Raw genomic sequence first — 15,621 nt, 5'->3', positions numbered from 1 at the left:
AAGTGGAACTCCCAAGCTAGCAAGAGTTGCTTCTGGAGTCTTCCTTGTAGTGGTGGACTAAGGAGGAACAGGCTTAATTCCCAGCAGGTCTTTGGTGAAATGAGGATCAACAGAAGGTTCTTCCAAGCAGTGCAGTACTTTTGGAGCCAAGAGAGACAGCAACCATGCATGTCTTTTCCCCAGTTTCTCACACTACTGGATATCAGCAAGGTGTACGTCAAAATACAGCCTGCCAAAAGTGTTCAAAGACCTCTATGTAGTAGAAGTTTTTGTATCTCAACCTGATACACTATATACAGACCTATCCCTGGTTTATACTGTAATTTCATTACAGGCTTGTGGAGAGAATAGCTTAACTCAAAGACAAAGTTTACATAGCTGAGTTTAACATGCAAGGGGGAACAGAGGGATTAAAAGAAAAGTAAGCCAAACTACAGCCTCTTTTGTAAAGATTCCTTCCTTCTCTCAGAGTACTAACAGGTCACAGGTGAAACATGCTCTGTACAGGAATCATTACACTGGACCACAGGAAGTATAAACATTTGTGCATCAGAAGAAATGGCTGAGTGAGCAGTACATGAAGTAATCCAAGAGAATAAAAACAGTAATAATAGCCAAGAAGACACGTAAAAGCAAAGAATTGGCAGCGCTGCCTGGAGCACATCAAGGCCACACTATGTATAAAAGCACACCAAAAATGCAAAACAGCAACTTTATGTTACAACTTAATTTGGCTCTGAGCCTTCTTTGTCAATACGAAAAGGCTTCAGGGATCACACAGCATTAGCATCAATCAAGAACCAAGGAGACAGATAAGAATGTGAGAGCTAGCAGTCCTTGTTCTCCATGCCACACCACCACAACTAATCCTGGTATCTGTGAAAAAATTAAGTCAGTTTTGTTAAAAACAAAACTTTCTGTATTGTGTGCTCATACAGTGAGTTTTGCTACATTCATTGTGGCAGCAAAATGGAAGAAGAAAACAAAGTTCTCATTCAATTATATAAATAATACCAGCAGAATTCATAGAAGTCACTCAAATTCCCTCAAATATCTAGGTAAATCCCACCATATTTGCAAAGAGGAGTACTAACCTTTCAGGAAGAAACAGCAGTAAGGCATGGTAAAGATGGTAAGGGCAGAAGAACTGTCTCAACCCAAGAGAGAAGGCATTTAGATTATGTTCCTGTTTGCTCAAGTGCACCACTTATACTTTTGCTCAAGCATGCACATTGCAGGCTGAAACCCCCATTGATTTTTCTGGTTCTGAACAGAAGCCAAATAGATTGTAGCAGCTGTATATTCAACAATTTGGTGTGATAAGGAACAGACTGTCAATGCCGAAGCATGATTAGCATGATATAAATCTTACAAACTTACCAAGTCATGAGTTAAGTTAAACAATATTTAGATGACTGATTGCACAATTCCATATTATATTATATTTACAAGTCCCAAATATTTCCTCCAATGTTCTGATCTAAATCACAAAAGTTAAATCAAATTATCCAAAACTCCAAGATCAAGAAAAAAATATTGTGCTGAAACCTTCTCTAATCTTACCATACTCTACAATGTACATACATTTCATCTATGCAAAACATCATCAGTAAGAGCAAGATTTTAAATTTTAGTCCCTGACACGAGCAGGTTTATTCAGAAACTCTAACGAAAACAAGACTTACTGCACACCCTCATGGCATAGAATATGCCCCAACCATACATGCAGTGCACAGTATGCCAAATGAATTGCTGTGCGGGAGCTGGAAGGAAATAGCTCCTGAACTTCTATTATATAAGCTCTGCTATTTTTGAGCATCTACTGTGGCAAACGTGACTTGAAGCACACAAGACAATAGCTTTGGTCCCAAAATACCCTCTTGCTCCAACCCTGCTCTTACAGAGCACTGCAACTGTGGTCTGTACATTAAAACACTGACTGCCCATCTAACTCTGTACCTACTCTACAACTTAGGCCAATAGGAGCTTAGAGGATTGGTTCTGCTGGAAAAGGTTTCCTTCAGGGAAAGTTATTGTCTAGACAGATGGAGCATTTTAAAAAGAATAGTGTTTCCCAAACCAGAACTGACAGAATATTTAAAATTGGCTCTGCCATACAAACTTTACCTGTTATACCTAATAGTTGGGATACCAGAAAATGCAGTATCTGTTTCAGGTGCTCAGGGCTTCCAGGCTTTGAAGACCAGTTAGAATGCTGCCATTGAAAAGTTCAATGCAAAAAAGTTTACAGTACTCCTAACTCCCTCTTCCCTATTCAGATTAACATATTTTTGAATATATGCCTATGAGAAGTAGGACTGTAGTTTTCTTAATCCCCCAGCCTGCAATAAGGAAGATAACGATGTTTGATTACATAGACAATAAAAACCGCTGTAACTACTCTTAATGCATAAACATTTTCTCTACACTATTAATTAGATCTTAGGAGATTTGTTTACTTTTCAACTGCCAACAGGCAATATAGAACACAGTAGGGTACTGGGACAGTAGTGATCCTCCTTTACAAAGCCAGCATACTTTGTCTTAAGGCAAGAGTTAAATGAAGGAACACACAAGAAAGAAGATGGTTTTGTACTAATACACTTGCCACAAAAATAAGAAAACACTGGTTTGCAGGTGGGAAAATGACAACAGCTCACTAGGTATCCCTGAGATCCACTGCACAACATTGTGGGCACACAGTTAAGCTCTATAAACAGTACCTTTGGGGTTGTTTTTCTCAATTGAAGAAGTTTGGTTACCCAGCAGATGCTTTTAAATGCTGCCACGCCGGAATTCCGGCAAAGCTGAGTCCAGTATCTGCACTATAAACTGTTAAACAGCCACAGGCTGACAGGAGGGCTAGCATAGTTTTCCCAGTTAATCTCCCTCCATCTCTTACTGCAATCTTCGGGACTTGAAGGAAACAGTATTTATATGCTTCCAGATTGTTATAGGTTTGAAAAGAGATGATGGAATTTCTTTCCAATATCAGTTACTAGGTAATGTGCACCTACAGTGAGATCACAGCCTCCTCCCCGTTTCCAGGGGTAGGGGGGTCGGGGAGGAGCGAGGTCGCGCGCAGAGGGGCACGGGAGTGGGAGAGGGTTGTTTTTTGAACTGGCCGGCACCACAAATTGGGGTCTTGTTTTTTGGTATTCCTGCCAGTCACCCGACAGAGCCGGCAGTCAGCTTTTTGTTCTCCAATTCAAGCTCCGAGAAGAAGCCTTCCCCTGCCTGGCACCGCCGCTGGGGATCGGCCCCAGTCCTTCGCTGGCCATCACAGGAGCCGCACGGATAAGCCCCAGGAGAGCCCCTGCCGACCGTCTTGGATAGAGGTGTCTGTCCCCGGCCACGCCCTGCGCCAGTGCTGCAAATCAAAGCAACTCCCTGCGGCGGCTGCCTGGTCCCGCACCGCCCGACACTGCGGCTATTTATTTCCTGAGCTGAGGAGCCCGAAGGTGTTGCCGAGGACCGCGCCCATAGCCTTGGGACCAGCGGGAAACCCCTCTTCATGGCTGGCAGTGGAGCCACCGTCGTCGACGTGGCTGTGAGCAGTTGTTGAGCCACAGAGAACAGCCTGCGGACTGTCACGGTGAGCCACGGCAGCTGCCACCTGGGGAAGTAGGACTTTGTTTTGAAAGTTTTGGTTGCACCACTGTTGCTTATTCAGGTTTGTTATACACACACATATATATATATATATATACACATGCTAATAAAGAGGTGTTATTTTCTTTTTCCACACCTTCCCCCTGAAGCCTCTTAATTCTGAAGTTTTAATGACTTAGAGGGAGGAGTTTGGTTTTGGGTTTTTTTTTCCTAACCCACCCTCCTTAGCAAACATTTGTGTCTTGTTAAACTAAGACACAGGTAATTTCTCCTGGCAGACTGGAATGTGTAAAAAACCAAAACCCCGAACAATTCACATTCAATATGTGCATCATAGTGTTTTCAAGGTAGTGGATGCGTCCTTGGAGAGTCTTAATGCATGACTGCTGAGAGCGCATATGCAAAGTCATTTGTTAATACCTGAGCCTTTTATCTGAAACAAAAAAATCATGTGCCCTTTCCTTACAGTGATGCATTTTTATTAGGGAGCCAGAAGACAGACAGGTGTATATCTAAGCTCCAGGTGAGAAGTGTTTTGTAGTTTTCCTCCTGAGGGTATACATCTGTACAGAATAGCACGTAATTTAACACAGAGGTTCTGCAAAATTAGTCTGTGTAAATTTATAGCCTGCAAGCAGTTTTGACAGTTATTACCCCAAAGCACAAGTCAAAGTAATAAAACAAGAGACCAGATAAGGGAATCTTTTTTTTTCCTCTTCAAACCAATTTTATTGTAATAAGAGTTAATAAAACCTTTGTTTCAGTAAAGAAATATTAAATTCTAATTTTACATGTTAAAGTATTATAAAATAACCATCCTGTGACTCTTTATCAATGGCTGGGACTTCAGTCATTTTCACTCGTTTTCATACACCATCTACAGCAATCAAAAAATCAGTTTTTTTGGTAATCCTGAAAAGTGTAAAATCACATCGTTAGCGAAGTAAAGGGGTCCAGCTCTCTCCTCAAGATTTGATACCATTGTTGAGATATATCTACTCTGAACTGCTTAATGCTGCTTACTACAGTGGTGGTATATGACTTTTAAAGAACCTCAGAGAGTGATAGAATCAAAGCACACTTAAATCACTGTGCGCTCCAAATGAGTCACAAATTCTGCAGTTAAGTATTAATTACATTTGGGATACATGTAAATATTTTTCTTTGTTAATATAAAAAGCTAACCAGTCAACTGTTGGCATGAAAAGCTAACCAGTTAATTCTACTTTGAAACCTAAAAAAAGCAAGCTGTTCTAAGCCTTAACCCTGTCCCATCACACTAACACTTAATAATTTTTTTTACATGCTGACAGATCCAGGACAAATTCTTAACCTTAGATATGAACAGAATGGCTTTAGTTTATTTCCAAACCAATGCAGAATAGTTCTGATATTAGGCAGATTCTTTATGCTGCATTAACTCAGGAAAAAGTTTAGTGTACCTACAGCTCTGTAGGAATGCAGATCAATAGGACTACTTCCTGGGGAAGCAGTGCTGCTTTTGATTAAGTGCCAGATTGAGGATCGACAGTGATGTCATCATAGCATCAGTGTCTCCAGTACCACACTGAACAGAAATAAGTGGCAGCAGCAGACAGAAAGTATGCATGCGTAATACTTTTCACAGAGAGTCATCCATCTGGTGACAGTTTTTCCCTGACAATAGAGGCTGTTTTCTGAGAAGCACTTTAGTTTGGTGAACACACCCCACAGGCTACGGGGTTTCGTTGCTGTGGAAAAGCAGCACATAGGGCGATGGTAGGAATCTTTCTCCTGACAGTCAGATCCTGATACCAATATTTTACAAGAGGGTATCCATCAGTAATCACTCAGTCTGTTCTGCCGAGCTCTAGGGTGCCACCTGGACAAGGCTAAGGAAACGTATTGTGCAGGATGCAAGGGCAGGCCAATCTTAGGAATTTCAGGGAATGCACCTTATTTTTCTTTGAAATTAATTTAGCACATTTCCACCCTCAACAGTAGTAAAAACATGCTGTCCTTCAAATGTTATTTAAAAAAAGAAGTTCTTCCAAACAACTACTCAGATTTTAAATTTAGGTGGTAATGCCATTTAAGGATGGCAAATGAAATCCAGGGCAGCAGATTTGCTAGCTCTAACATTGGTTCTCTTCCTACATGTTTGTTGGCACTACCTTTGAGACCATCTGATTCTGTCAGCCCAGCTAAGGCAACAACAAAATGTAATGGAAAATCCATCAGAAAATCCATTACGTTTCTGTTTCCACTTAGTGGATGATACTGCTTTTTATGCTGATTCTCAAATGTCTCAAAAATTAATGTTGACTTCTTAAATGCCTCATTTATACCTAATCTCAAAACTCCTAGCATTTAACGCATACGCTTGATTTCTTGTTGAAGATAAGACTTTTTGAAAGATGTTAAAGCAGTTATTTTCTAGCTTGATACAGCTCTGGAAACTCTGCCCATTGTCAAATACAACAATTAAGTCACAGAAATCAAAGAAGCATTTCTCTTTTTCCTCTCCTTTAGTTAACAGGCCTTTTATAGGGCATGTACTCCAAAACGCTAGTCACAAACCCTCAAATGATCTTTGCAAAAGGAGCTAAAAAGCTTAAATTAATTGCCTAAGCTACTATAACTTGACAAGTTCCCACATATCAGTTGACCGATGGTACTGGGGTCAGTAAACAGCGTGCAAGTAATCAGCTGATTAAATTTTATTTTGAAGTTGAAATCTTAAGGTGATGAACCTAGTGCATTTTACTTCTAATTTCACACAGACTAAGAAACAACCATTCAAAGTGCCTAAAAGTTACTTAAACCCTAATAATGTGGTTGTCTCTCTGAACTCAAGAGGAAACACACTTCTATGGAAGCACCTCTATTACAAAAAGATACCACTCTTGTACTAAAATTGAGTCTTATACTGGCAATAACAAAATTAGGAAGACCAACTCCAAGTTTAAGAACCAATATTTGCCTCTCTGGTAGAAGGTCTGAGTAATTCAGCATCAGATAGAGGTGTTGAGTCCTGAGCATTTTCTTGCCATGAAGATATGAAGAAATGTTGCTGTTTGGGGAAGACTGGAGGAGGGTCACAGAAATGTGCCTCATGTTCCTTACCGAGAGTGGTCTAAACAATTAACTTGCTTACCTTATGAGAAAGAAAGCAGAAATCTCTCAGAATCTGATCTACATTTTCTAGTCTGTCATTTCACAGAATCACATGCTATGTTTTGGACTCTTACACTCCTTTCCTCATTTTGTTTTGTTTTAAGTACTGTGAAGTACTTAAATTACTTAACTTACTTCCATCTAAGTAAGACGTCTCAGAAAAAAACAAGCTCATCATAATAGCCTATAATTTACTAGGCAGTATCACACACCATTAGAGCAATTAATGGAATTGGATATTTCTAACAAATAAATTCCTAAGCATCATAGAAGAGTCTTTTCTGTACTAATTCTGTTAGAATGCAGAACTAAGTCATTCTTACCCCAAAGTATTTACCTTAAACCACAAATCACTGAAGGGCTTCAGCTAGTGTTGGTGCCTAGGGAATTAATCCATTCAGAGAGTTTGTGTTCATGTAGCATTTGAGCATGTAGCAATGTGAGCATGTAGCAATGTGAGCATGCAGCTCCTATTTTAAAATCAGTGAAATGTTAAAAGGTTACCTTGATCGATTCCTTCTGTTCTTTTCCTTTTTAAATTTAAAAGTGCATTTTGTTGCTCCTTTACAGCTTCTGCAGGACAGTTGGGTCTTGGCAGCTGATTTCCTGGAGTGGGTCCTGGTCGATTACTGAAATACTTCTGTTTCAATGCCTTAATGATAACAGAAGAAGAATAACCAAGTAATTAGCATTAAGTGTCAGAATACCATTTATAAAGAGGTTATAATGAAATAAAGCACTTGCTATTGGGACTTAAAAACTACTTGGTCACTTTCATACTAGAAGGTGGCCTTAGGGCAAATCAAGTGTATGTTCTCAATTACTATGTACCTCACTTAGATTTTGGTAAAGCAAGGGATAGGTCTGTACTGTTATTTTCAGCTAGTGCTCAGACATCCTAACAAAACTTTCAACTATTTTGCAAAAGGTCTTGTGTAAGCAGTTTTCTAGCTCTGAAGAGCTCATATTCTGAATCAACAGATGAGACAAGAGGATAAGGGTAAAGCAGGATTAAAGAAAAATTAAAGGAATATATCTGAAGTCTTGATCAGATCCAGGACTTGGACACCAGCTGTTTTGTTAGCTTTTAAGATTTCTTTAACTGTGCTGTTTCTACCCCGTAAACTGTGAGAAAGACACAGATTTCTATCAGAGCAGAAGACAAACACAAGTGAGCAAGGTTGATTTCATGTAGTGGAATTACATACCCTATTTTAAATTTTAGGAACTTCACAGCTTCCATAAAGTGTGGTTAACAAAAAGTAGCTAAGATGTCTCCTAGGCAATCATTACTCCTACTAATGCCAGTTACATGATATTCAATGCCAGTTATAAGTCAAACCAATACTGTAAGTACAAATTGTTTCCTGTCTTAAACTGTGGCATTGCCAATAAATAGTCTAGGCTGGAAAAATACACTGTCCTACAATATGATCTGAAAAATCACTTCAGACATATGAACTGGTGTCCCAAGCATAGCATAACTAATTATTTGGAAACTTAAACTGAATGTTCTTAAGGACAGCGGCCAAAAAAGTCTAAATGTGCTCTGAAAAAGTCTTCTAGTAAAAAGATATGTAACAACTACACTAATCCCATAGATTCAGATCTGCCTTGTCTAACCAGCAATGAGGGAGTCCTGGCCTTAAGGGAGCAACTCTGTTTCTTGCATGCCTCCCTAACAGTGTAAAGAGACAGAAATACACTTTTCAAACTGCCAGCTGGTATATCTTCCTCATTACAGAAATCAATATTATGAACTAGAGCATTCTGCAAGATTTTCCTTCGAAGTCCTTAATTTCTCACCATCAGGGAGTAGTGAAATTGAAAGTATAATGGAAAAGGGTATTTAGACGAGCATCAAGCTTTAAATCACCACAGAATTTTATGTTAAAAAAGTATTATGAAAGTTTAAATGAAATTGAAGAAGACACTGGATGAAGTAAGGCTTTGAAAATCTTTCAAACCCAGGGAATAGGATATGCTATGTTAAGACTTAACCTTCAAGCTTTAGGTGATTGAATTCCAAATGTCAAATATGACTGTCTGAAGGCCATGACTCATACACTTTTTAGATGTCTACCTCTGCTCTACAGTGGGAACAGAGATAATCAGTTACATTAAGCATGCCTTTCAGAGTTCTCTTTCTAGAACACTGGGATTATGTTTCTGGAAATTCATGTAACATTTCATTTCAAACCTGGCTTACTGGCTTCAAAACACATTTATTTGATATTAACAGTAGGTTAATGCACATTAGGACATAACTGAAGTGTACTATACCTGAGTAGCTGTAACCCTAGTACAAGGATTAAATGTGAATAAGCCTTGAAGAAGATTGAGCAGATCATCACCAGCTGCACTGAAGATATGTTGAAGTGGCATTCCAGGGAAAGATTTAAAAGTGATATAATCTGGAAGACTCGTCATCCCCTACAAAGACCAAAAATTGAATATATGTTTTTTACTTCAGGGCTCAGTTTTTCACAGAAAGCAAACTTCATATGGCTGCCTTTCAGCAGAAGCAAATCTTCTTTCAAAACATCTTGCTAATACTTGGTCACTGAAATAACAAATGTGGGAGTAGTGGGTCATAAAGGCTTTTTCTTTTTCAGTAACTGCTGCAGTTGTTTTATGCTTTCCCTTTCCAAACGATCTGTCTTTTCTTTAACAGTGACCAGTCCAAAAGGAAAAACTGTTAACGAAGAAAGGAAGTATGAAGGGACTTTAGAGTGGATGCAGACAAATGAAATAAAGGTTCCTGTTATGCTCTGACACGGTGGAAGGGAAAATATTCACAAAAGAGCAAGTCTTTCTCCACATTAATAAAATTAACTGTATTTTGAGCTACTTTTGAAATGTACAACTGACAATTTATATGGCCTGTTGGAAGATGGAAGGAAAATATACACCAAGCAGGTTAACAAAAGATGAACTGCATACTTTTTTCTCCTGTAGGTATGAAATCAATCCCATTGTATTCAAATTCTAGCATAAAAATTATCTTGTAGCAATTATCCAAATGTAATACTTTAGTAGTATTTTAATTATTTAGTCATCACACTTCAGCAAGTTTGTCCAAGCAAAATAAAATATTAACAATAAAGTGAAAAATGTGCTCCATCAGTTACAATCTTGATAGTAGAGTTTTCAATTATTGAAATGCATGGGCCTGAAAATTAACTTTGGGATGCATCATCTCTGTTGTGCTAGCCAATCTCCTATTCACTCCTTTTCCCACCTATATCTTAACTTTTCCTCTCCAAGGAAGGCAGAAATGTCACTGCAAAAACCTTTATGTGTTTCATTCAGAATCCCAGAGCAACAGCAGAATTGTGTGGGATTAGCAGTGCCTCATACGGTATTTCTCCATACGGCTACAGCTCCATTTCATGACTATGTACCATAGCATTCCAGCACAATTCACACAAAGGAGAAGCATCATGGAGAGGGAGTAGATGTTAACAAGTACAGTGAGTGCTTCCATAGCTCAAAAACAATTCCCAATCAGGGAATTCAGAACTACTGGTGCCAGTTGCTCATCAGAAGGTATGCCCCACTTCCTGTCAGTCTGCCTAATATCCATAGGTAGGTAGGTCAGTGTATGTCCTGACAGTAAGTTTTGCCTAGTATTATTGAATTTATTGTCACTTCAGAGATAATTATACTACTAATTTGTATTTGTTACAGGACCATTGCTGAGACAAATTGTTCATCTCTAAAGCTGTTGATCTGGTGTTTCTTACTGTATTCCAAACTATAACTTACCTTGGCCAACTTAGATCCCTACAAATGGTTTCTGCTTCTGAAATGAAAGTCTTACAGGTTAAAGCACAGTTCATTAACCAAGCATCCAAAAACATTAAGCAACAATAATTTCACACCAGTAGCCATAGGAAACTCTGCACACATGGAAAGGAAACAATAAAGTGTTGTTAATCTTGCTACTGACCAGAGGTTTGCCAAGAGAAACAACAAATCTAATCTCCTCTGTGAGATAAGGCAGTTGCCTTCTGAAAATCTACTCAAGTATTCCGGTATCACTCTTTATTTAATTTAAAATAGAGAGTATCAAGTAAAACTTATGCCAGTCTCACAAGGACTCACAGGCCACTGTTCTTCTGTTGGAGTGCCCAATGTTTCAAATATCCTTGTCAGCTGGTCAAGATCAGAGTCTCCAGGCAAAAAAGGAACCTAGAAGGTAATAGCATTTGATTTAAATAACTTCTGAACTTCAGTTTTAGAGCAGAGCTTTGAGTGATCACTCATAATTGCAGGGCAAAACACCCCTGTATACCATCTCCCCACAAAGAGCTACACTGAATATTGAGGCATTCTACTGATGTCCAAATAGATTCTGAAAGTTTCTTGAACCTGGGCTTCATAATGTTGACTTGACAACAGGGACCTAAACATAAAATTACACATAAAATTATTACAATTTAGTAAAATAACTAAATACAGGAAAGATTTTACATCTTAGTTGTCAAAGTCAGTTGGTCATCATGACCCTTCCATCATCTGTTCCCTGAAGTTAACTTTTATATATATTCAGTACATTTAAAATTAATTATAACTGCATTACAGAAGTTAGACTGAGGAAATGAGATTTAAGTATGAGGGGGAGTAGAGACTCACTAGGATAGAAAACTGTCTTATCAGTATCACATGTTATTTAAACTAAGCAGAAGACTGAAAAGGGGATATCTGCCCAGTTCAACTTGTACCTTGCACAGCCAGCACACAATGCAAGTAAAAGAAACTTTGAGACCAAGGCAAATTTATAAAGAATTAGAGACAGTGTTTAACTAAGCAACACAGAAATACCCACATTAAATTTTGACATCATGAAAGGCCCTCAAACATAAACTGCTTTCATAAAGCTCTCAGAAGATGCATTGTCTTGAAAACACCACAGTAATAAAACTGAACCATAATAGATTTTCTACTTTGTGAGAAACCAAAGAATCAATTCAACAATTCAATAAATTTAACAATTTATTTGTTTTCTGACTTTGCTTCAATTTAATCACTTTACCAGGTCTAGTGCATATTTATGTACACATCACTAGTGTTCATTAAACAGCCAATATATATTTCCATGTCTGAACTGCCAACCAAATTGTACCAGCATACCTGTTTGGTGTGGCAAACCAAGGCAAAGGATTTCTTTCAAGGCGATTTCACACAGACCAGTTCCCCAGTCTGGTTATGAGATAGCCACAAAAGCATTTCAAGTATGGTGCAGAAACCAAGCAGAAGCAACTTAGTCATGAAAGATAAAGGATACTGCAGGTACTTCGTGCCTTCAGCTGTGTCTGTCTCCCTGCCCTTCTTCCCCCCCCCCGACACTTTCATGTCTTCTCCAAAGAGCTGCATAGGAAATGTTCTAGTTCACTAAAACATAGTTAAGGACCATGACATCTGTGTACCATACAAGAGGAGTGCCATAGGATTATCATAGTGTTAACCATCGGCTTCATTTTAGTATCGTCAACTAACCACAGTTAGTTGACCAAAACCACAAACACTGATCTTCTGTTTGTTGTACATAAACCCACAATTAAGGTGTTGGTGATTATAATTTACAGTTAGTGAGGAACAATGTATAAGGGACAGTGTATGCAGTATCTAGGATGTCACATTTCTAGAAGGCTAGGGAGTGAAACTCATAGAAGGCTGTGTGAAATTGTAACACTAAGAGTACTGGAAGAGTTATGTACTTGGGATCTCCCAAGGCAATACTGTGACAGTTTGTTGCAACTTTTTTATCCAACCATTTTGAAAGACTTCCAATGCTTGTGGATGCTTATGAAACTCAGTCTATTGCAAAACTTCACCTTCATTACAGTTAACAAGGTTTTGGAAACTTTCTTCTAGCCTGGCTTAACCTGCTACTGTTAGCAGGAAAGAAGCAGCCCACATAAAAACTGTAGTGCATTAAAGAGCAAATACAAAATGCTTACATTTGAGGACTTACCCTGAGGAGCAATTCAGCTAAAATACAACCAACAGCCCACATATCAACACCAACACCATACATTCTAGCCCCAAACAATAGTTCGGGGGCTCGGTACCACCTAAAAAGAAAACAGATTTTGGGAAAATCACCTGGCTTTGCTCATTGCAAATGCTGTATACTGTAGCAATGCAAATACTAAACGAGGATACTGCTTCTGCCCATCTAGTTTTCAGACACCAAAGTCTACCTTACAAAATGTTTTGTTTAAGAAAGACTAAAAAAATTTGTGCATTCCTCACCATAGAGTCACACGCAAACACAAATTAACTACAGTTTCAACTGAGCCGATTACAAGCAATGGAACTGCAGGCACATCAAGGAAAAAAGATTTTAACTTGCAGGTTTGCAAGTTAAAAAGTTATAAAACAAAATTTTCTTAAAATTTTATGTTGAAGGAATGACAGCAAGACAGAACTTCTTCCAGCTTCCAAAAATCTCCATATCAACAAGCCTAAATATTGAGGTTAGCTTTATGCAAAATGAGTTTTGTTGTTTAAAACAGCTACTTAACACTGCCTCAGAACAATTAAGTGTAATGCAATGAACCTGGTACACACTGCTCTTGAAACTACTGTAGAATTCCTGCCTTTTGAACAAAGATGTTAAACCAACTTTGCATGAATAGTTTCAGCATTACAGCAGTCAGGAGGAGACACACTGCATGTTTAGCAGCCCTGGTTTTTAAAACATCCTTGAAATAAGCATGCCATAAACAACATTAATAAATATTTTAATTGGTTCAAATGTTTGTCTCATAATAGGTAATGTGACTAGCTAGGTCTTGTGATTAACAGAAAGTAGCAGCTGTCTTGGTACCAAAACCAGGCTTAGAGGAAGATACCTATTATTTCCATGTATTTCAAAAGAGTATCATACAAAAAAACAACCCCAGGGATGCATATTGTAGCAGTTCTTATGGAGATTTTGTTAAACAATGCTTTCCTGCATGTTCTTTATGAGGCTCTTGCCACATAACATGAACTAGATGCTACTCCTTGAATATGTTGATATGACATGAGAGAGATGTCAAGAGACACCTACAAAACAACTAAATAATCTCTTTGTAAGAAACAAAATAGAATGTCTTACCTTGTTACTACTTGATGTGTATAAACTCGATTTGGGCTTCCAAAAGATTTTGCCAAGCCAAAGTCAGCCAATTTTAAAACCCCATTTTCACCTAACAGCAAGTTATTTGGTTTAAGATCCTGTCAGTAGAGAAAGCAAATAATGAATTTTGTCAGTATTGATAAAAGCAGACATATAAATGAATCCCCTGGCAAATGTATCATAAGAGTATTCTAAAATTAAAGCTTTTCTCTCTGAAGTCTACATTGTGAGAAAAAAAAATTATAAAACACCACAAATTGAGTATTTAGGCATAGAGGAAAATCACAGTGAGACACACCTATTTGAATATTAACACATTAAGCTGCAGAGTATAAGAAAGCCACCTGATAGGTTTTAGCTTTGCTGCAGGAACAGTTCTGTTAACTGCATAGATGCCAACTGAATAATAAAAAGACCTTGCAAATGTTTCATATAACTGCAGAAATTATGGAAGTAATACAGTTTAATTCAGTAGCAGTGATTTTTTGGGCTGACTCCTGGCCAGTAGAGAAGCATCCACATAGCCATTTGCTCATTCCATTCTCATGCCAGAAGTACAAGCGAGAGAAGACCAAAAGCAAGAAAACTCCAGGAACACTATAAAGGCAGTTTAACAGGTGAAGGAAAGAGGAAAAAACAAAAGCAAGCAATGCAATGGATATCATTCACCACCTCCCACAAGCAGACAGATACACAGACCATTCTCCAAGAGAGAGGCAACTTGGAGGGCAAAATCCCCCATTCTTCTCTAACACAGGTTTTTACTAATGATCATGGCATTATATGGCATGCAATATCCCTAGGGACAACTTGGGTCAGCTGCCCCAGTTGTGTCCCCTCCTCACGTCTTACCCACCCCCAGCCTACGCATCAGGGCCAGGGCACGGTAGAAAAAACAGAATGCCTCAACAGTTCACCTGCTGTGAAAAAAGTTCAATCCATCCCAGCCAGACCTAGTTCACAGTGATAATTAAAGTCACATTTAACTGGAGAACCTTCTACATAAGTATCTAAGAGAAAAATGCATCAGTAATTCTTACCATTTCTGCTATTTCTATTGTCTCTCCAAAACAGCTAATATGAAACCTTATCAAGTGAGAGTGTCTGAACTCCAAAACTACTTTCATCAGACTTTAGACTTAAATTTTATCCCATGTGTGTTTTGTTACAGCATGAAGGCTGCCATGTTAGTACATGCTTACCCTATGTAAAATCCAGTGTTGATGCAGATATTCTAATCCTTGAAGTGTCATCAGCATATATGCCTTGATGTGAGACTGTGTCAACACAATACTTGTATCCTTTATAATAACCTGTAAAATTTTAAAGTGACAGAAAAGCTCAACAAACAAGATAAACTTAATACTATTCTTTCAGCTCAAAATTTTTCAGGCTTAAATAAAAATTTCAAACAGAAGTCACAAATTCTCTACCATTCTCAGCCTTTTTCCCGATCAGAAATTGAAATCCAGAGCCCAGATAGCCTACAAGAACTTTCCCAGGTTTGCAGGGACTTCTCCAGATTTCCAAGACTGCTCAAAATCACCAAGAGGTTTTGTGATGACATCAGCCAGCACTTTGAGGATTCTGGGATGAATCCCATCAGGCCGCATAGATTTGTAGGCCTCCAGCTGGAACAGCAGATCCCATGCAAGTTCAGGGACAACTTGATCATTCTCGTGGTCATGGGACTCCAGTTCAGGGCACTGAGACCCCCTTGG

At 38.5% G+C, this 15,621-nt stretch overlaps 1 protein-coding gene across 5 annotated transcripts in view; it reads right to left on the bottom strand.

Moving 5' to 3' along the window:
- Positions 1-2,630: 2,630 nt before the first annotated feature.
- The window catches only part of CDK7 (cyclin dependent kinase 7), a 25,364-nt gene continuing 12,373 nt past the window's right edge, over positions 2,631-15,621 (bottom strand). For 2 of the 5 annotated variants that reach the window (XM_027882309.1, XM_027882351.1), the window contains 7 exons: positions 15,103-15,213; positions 13,880-13,998; positions 12,749-12,848; positions 10,876-10,962; positions 9,052-9,201; positions 7,273-7,420; positions 2,635-2,916 (listed from right to left, as the gene is read on the bottom strand). In XM_027882309.1, coding sequence (XP_027738110.1) covers positions 2,759-2,916; positions 7,273-7,420; positions 9,052-9,201; positions 10,876-10,962; positions 12,749-12,848; positions 13,880-13,998; positions 15,103-15,213 — 873 coding nt within the window. In that variant the 3' untranslated portion in view covers positions 2,635-2,758. Of the gene's footprint in view, positions 2,917-4,460; positions 4,525-7,272; positions 7,421-9,051; positions 9,202-10,875; positions 10,963-12,748; positions 12,849-13,879; positions 13,999-15,102; positions 15,214-15,621 lie in introns of those variants that run through there. The other 3 variants (XM_027882331.1, XM_027882341.1, XM_027882320.1) reach the window with 2 other exon arrangements.

This window comes from Empidonax traillii, unplaced genomic scaffold, assembly GCF_003031625.1.
Source record: "Empidonax traillii isolate 1590-97213 ecotype Southwest subspecies unplaced genomic scaffold, ASM303162v1 scaffold8:size5222938, whole genome shotgun sequence".
Classification (NCBI taxonomy): domain Eukaryota; kingdom Metazoa; phylum Chordata; class Aves; order Passeriformes; family Tyrannidae; genus Empidonax; species Empidonax traillii.
This window is presented reverse-complemented; position numbering and strand designations above follow the sequence as displayed.